Genomic DNA, 5,709 nt, shown 5'->3' on the forward strand with positions numbered 1-5,709 from the left:
ACCAGAAACAAGTCTTCACATTATTGTTTCTCGTTCCAGAACTACCTCCATTGGAAAATACACGAGTACCAGGTTTACCCGTGAATCTTCCATTGTTACTAGCAGGGAAATTATTTTGAACCACTGAATTCTTAGGCTTGTTATTATCACCTCTTACTCCTTTTATCTTTGCTGACGAAATTGCCTGAACCTGTTCTTACGCTGAATTTTAATTTACAAACACCAGGAATTAAATAAGGATAATTAAAATGTGAAAAAAATTAAGTAATTTATTGTATTTGATAAATATCCTAATTCATCCAGATGCTGATGCGGCAGCTAATACACAAAGGTGAACATCGTGAGGCAAGGGGGAACCGCAGTAATTCAGCTTCTTCCAAATACCTTAAATATTAGCAAATGTCAAATTACATACTACACAACGATCATAAAAATACATATAAAAATCAAATTATTATGTGAAGCACGTTATAACACTTGGCAAGTTGCATACCTTGGAAATCTTATGTAAATAAATATAAACCCATAGTCCAAACTGGAGTCCACGAAGTACAATTTATGATATCCCTGAAAAGGGTACGAAGTCGTTACAAAACTGAAAAGGGTACGAACTCGTTACTAAATTGAAAGGTATGAAAAAATATAACATTGAAAAAAGTAAGCGATGATAATTGGAAGTCAAATTTAAATGGGATGGCATTATCCCTCAAAATGATTTCAGACTGACATAAAAAAAAACTCCCCCTGAGTTTTACAGACCCACCAATATCATCCTGGGACGAAGGCGAAGTACGTGTAGAGATGGGTTGCGATGAAAGAAAGCTTCTTCCTGGTCGGGATTACACAGAAGTTTACATGGCGATAATACTCTTCGTCACTTCAAAGGACATGTAGAAAATGTTCTTGTCACGTTAACTGGGTAGCTGTACAAAGTGTATTCTTATATCAAGAATAGGAGCTCGAGTTACAAGACCCTTAGCGATGGAATGCTCCTTCGTAACTGACTTCAAGTTTCCGTCAACCTCAGGAAGAAAGCAAAGCATTAGTGGCTGGTTAGGTTAAAACCAGAAACGGCCGCAGGAAGGCAGTGAGCTGTTAACAACCAAGGGGGTAGTTAAATACTTGAAACTAAGCTAACTGTCTTCCAGTGACCATGCTACTTTAAACAAAATATGATATAAAACAAAATATAATATAATAAAAAAGAAAATACAAATTCCATTTGGAATTTCAGTACACTGCAGGGGAACGAATCCAAAAAGATTTTTTGGATTTACCAAATAAATTATTTACACTACATACAAATCTAAATTTATCATTTTATAAATTCAACATTTCAGATGTTTTCCTCCGGCTTTCCACAGCAGCCTTTCTTTTAGGCCTCTCAGAAGCTGGTGATAATTTGTCAATGTTGTGCAAATCATTTGACTTAAAGTCCACATCATCATCTAAAGAAAGATAAGGAATCAGATTATTAACATGGAGTTTGCAAACTTGTCTGGTACGGCCTTTGAAAACTAATGCATGTGTAGTTTCCCCAATATAATTTGTGAAAGTTTCCTTTATTCGACCTAGAGGATAGTTGTTAATCTTCGTATTATCTTCCTTAATTAAAACAATGTCACCTGGTTTTAGAGGATGATGAGTTACAGGGAGATATCTACCCTTTCTATCAACCGCCTGGCTTAAAAGGGTTTGCAAAAACTCATGATGGTAAATATCTAAAAGTTTACTCCTAATTTTAGACAACTGTTCAAATTCATTAGTAGTTCTACAAGGAACAAATTCTTTATCCTCAGGTAAAGGTGATAAATCTGGAATGATATTGAGGGAAGAAAGCTCATACCCTCTTATTAACATTTCGGGAGTTATTGGTTCAGGAAGGTCTTCCGCTGCACTATCCCTAAGAGCCTCTTTAAAAGATATTGGCCGTTTGTTTACCAAGTGGACAACTTGACATACAGTAAACTCAAAATCAAAGAAAGAAAGAATATTGTTCTTAATGGACCCATATAAAAGCCTCTTTGTTAACTTGACACAAACCTCGACCATGGAGCCTAACTGACTACACCCTTTAAAATACTGTTGAAAAGTCAAAGGTTTAACACCTCTCTCCTCAAAATACAATTGAGTGTGGGGATCATTAAAAAATGAAGTTATAACATTAGCTCCTGTAACTATTTGTGACCCTAGGTCACTAATGCACAACTGTGGAATGCCAAATTCGAAGCAATGAATAGAAAATGCCCTAAGAAAATCAGGCACACTAAGTGTTCTGCAAATTTTCAAATTAACTGCACGAGACCAAGTGCAAGTAAAACATAATAGCCATACCTTAACATTTTCTTTCTCCAGCTTAACTGTAAAAGGACCAATATAATCAACGAAAATATTGCCGAAAGGTACAGCTGGTGGGTCTTCCCTGAATTCCCTGTAACAATTTTGATTTAAATTAACAGGTCTTGCGTTAAATCTTTTGCTGTGAACACATTGCCTCAGAATCTTTTTTACCAATGAAAAATTTCTAGGAATAAAATAGTGTCTTCTGAGTTCAGCAAGAACAGCATAGCACCCAGAATGAGCTAATTTATGATGAATATCAAGTATAATTAACTTGGTTAAATGGCTGTCCCTAGATAATAGAATAGGAAATTTTTTCTCATTCTTAAATTTGCTCTTCACTCTCAAAATGCCATCGTTATCAACAAACATATTCAACTGAGAAACTATACCTGGTATATCCTTTACTGCAGAAAAACCTTTGGAAAAATGTTCTAAAACATCAGCAAAGTGATTTTGTTGATCATTCAAAATCAAATGGACAAGAGCTAAAGAGAAAAAATTCTTTTCTTATACCTTAACTTCCCTTCTCACTTTAGCTTTCCATTTGTATATGCATATTATACACCGACGGTACAGCAAAACCAGTCTTCTGAAATCTGAAAAATCTGAAATATTAACCAAGCATTCTCTCTTAACTACAGGAACATTAGAAATATTCAAGTAATTTCCTGAAAGATAACCCTCTTTAGGAATAGTGAACTGCATGTCAGGTGCCCGAATATTAGTCAGGTCCGGGCCTGAAAGAAAACAAGATTTCATCAACAACTTATATGACGTACACCTGGTTACCATATCTGCAGGATTTTCCTTGCCATTAATAAACCCAAATTGAACAGGATATGTCTCACAAAGTTTTTGTATGCTATAGATTCTGTTCATTACAAAAGTAGAACATTGGTTCATTTTCTTAAGTTGAAGAGAAGAACTTATTAACCATTGCAGGGCACAAGAAGAATCTGAAAAAAGACAAATCCTTGTCACCTTTATAGGTTTTATGCAACTGGGACCAGCAAGATCCAAATAAAGATCAATAGATTGCTCAACTCCTAAATTAATGGCGTGGATCTCTAAAGATGGTATGGATTTACCTTTCAATTGGGTATTAACCAACCGATTTTTAGCATTAACAAAGGTAAGTTTGCCAGACTCAACATTCATTAGATAAATGACACACCCATATATGTCACAACTGGCATCGGTAAAAACAATTATATTATACTCACCATCCCTTCGACCCACAAACCGAGTTAGTTTGAGAGGGGGCGATGAATTACATTGCCTACAGATATTCCTCCAGTCTTTGAGCTGTTGACTGTTAAGAGTCTGGTCCCAATTCAAACCCTTTTGACACTGCAAATTATGCATGAAAAGCCTACATCGGTTAAATAAAGGCAAGTTGAAACCAAAAATGTCAAACTGGGAGGCAATGGACCTAAGAATTAATCTTTTAGTGTTAGCTCCTGGGTCAAGGTTAATTGGCCTAGTGAAAATATCATCCGAAAGTCTGTTCCATTCAAGCCCAAACAATTTATTGACTTCAGGAGTAAGAACTGACTGATCTATGTCAGACTGCAGATCAATATCATTGGTTATCAGCTGCTGAGTTTCAAATTTAAAGGGTCTGAATATGTCATCCAACTGCTTATAGGCCCACCTTAGGTCATCAGAGCTGTTCATGGTAATAGCACTATTATCCATATATATTAAGGCATAAATAAGTTTCTTCAGTTCATCAATCCTTGAATCATTACTGGAAGTTAAAATTAACATAAAATACAATGAAGTCATCAAAATAAATGGGCTACACCGAAGTCCAAAGGAAAGCCTGACATTTTTATAAGCAACGGGGGTGTAATCACCTGCGCTAACATTCCGAAACCAAAAGAACAATAGTCTAGACTGATCAATTTCACTTAAAGCCAACATATTGAAAGCTTTTTTCAAATCAAAAATTAAAATTTTTTCATCAAACCTATTATTAAGAAATGCAGATGAAAGCTTTTGATTTAGGTTAGGCCCAGCATACATACATTGATTATGTGACAATGACAGTTTCTTAGAGGATTCCTGCAAATTAGAAAGAAACACTATGCGACATTTCGTAGTTTCCCTTTCTGGCTTAAAAACTGGCATATGAGGTAAGAATGAATAGTTAGGGTATTCAGCCTTAAATACTTCCAAGTCAAAAATTGGTTCAATAATTCCCATATTTAATTGTTCCTTTATGCAGTTATCCACCAACTGTAAGGAACCTTTCTTACGAAGTAACTTTTTCAAATTAGATTGAAGAATAGCCTTGGAAAGAGACTCATTTCTCTTAAGAAGGTGTGATACCTTCCCATTCCATAACAAGGGAACAACTATACGTCCATCACTTCTCGTGTGCAAATTTCTCAAAGTGTAATCCACGAGAGAATTATTGAGCTGATTAGATTCATCACTGTAAATTTTCTGATCATAGTTCAAATAAAATTGGCTCTCCATATTTAGGATTTGATCAGTGGCTTCTTGCAGTTTTCTATCAATAATATTTCCTTTATCTGAAAGGACAGTGAATGAACAATTTGTCGTCATGTCATTGAGCTCGTTAAATTCATCATTAATAGATACAGTAGTAGCTAGAAAATAAGAATGGCAAGGGATATTATAATATGTACCTTTTTCAGCATTAGAATTTTCGCCCCCCAGTGGTTTCGAGGCTAAACTGTCTTTACCATTAAGTGAAGTAAGATTAATTAGGAACCTATCAACATTCCCCATAAGCATTATTCCTAAAGTAGTCTCAATATAAATAGACGAATTAGGACTTCCTATCACTTCATCTCTTCCCAAAAGACAATGTGAAAAATCTACTCCTAACAAAAGCTGAATGTCATCAATGCCCTGAGAACTGGCTGATAAAAGCTTGTCAGCAAATACAAAATTTTTACTCTGCATTACACTAACTACCTGACCAAGACAAGGTAAATTTAATTGCAGGTTTATAGAGGGTACAACTAAAGCAGAAACAGCAAAAATTTAATTCCCCAGCTTTATAGGAACTTCAACAAGACTAGTAGAATATTCCTTCTGACCATTAAACCCTTTCACAGTAAGTTTAACATTGGCAGTCAAAGACTTTAAATTATAAGAGGAAGCTAGCTTGCTAGATATAAAAGTATTTTGTGACCCTGAATCTTTAAGACCCCTGTGAAGCTTATTTTGACCATTTACACAAAATGTGAAAGTAGGGAGAACTGAACCTGTGGTAACATTTGGCAATACTGCTATCCCACTGCTTGCTTCCTTGGAAGACTCTTCTTTACTATTACACCTGTCAGGACTAAGTTTCCCACAAAGATACTCCATGTGATACTGCGAACAATG

General features: G+C 35.4%; 1 protein-coding gene across 1 annotated transcript; it reads right to left on the reverse strand.

Annotated features, from left to right (window-relative positions):
• Positions 1-286: 286 nt before the first annotated feature.
• On the reverse strand, positions 287-5,280 carry LOC137622173 (uncharacterized). The gene is made up of 2 exons (XM_068352612.1): positions 494-5,280; positions 287-384 (listed from the first exon to the last, which is right to left on the reverse strand). Exon 1 carries the CDS (start codon positions 5,278-5,280, stop codon positions 2,851-2,853), a length of 2,430 nt encoding a protein of 809 aa, XP_068208713.1. The 3' UTR covers positions 287-384; positions 494-2,850.
• Between the last annotated feature and the right edge of the window lie 429 nt (positions 5,281-5,709).

Source organism: Palaemon carinicauda, chromosome 29, assembly GCF_036898095.1.
Source record: "Palaemon carinicauda isolate YSFRI2023 chromosome 29, ASM3689809v2, whole genome shotgun sequence".
NCBI classification, from domain to species: domain Eukaryota; kingdom Metazoa; phylum Arthropoda; class Malacostraca; order Decapoda; family Palaemonidae; genus Palaemon; species Palaemon carinicauda.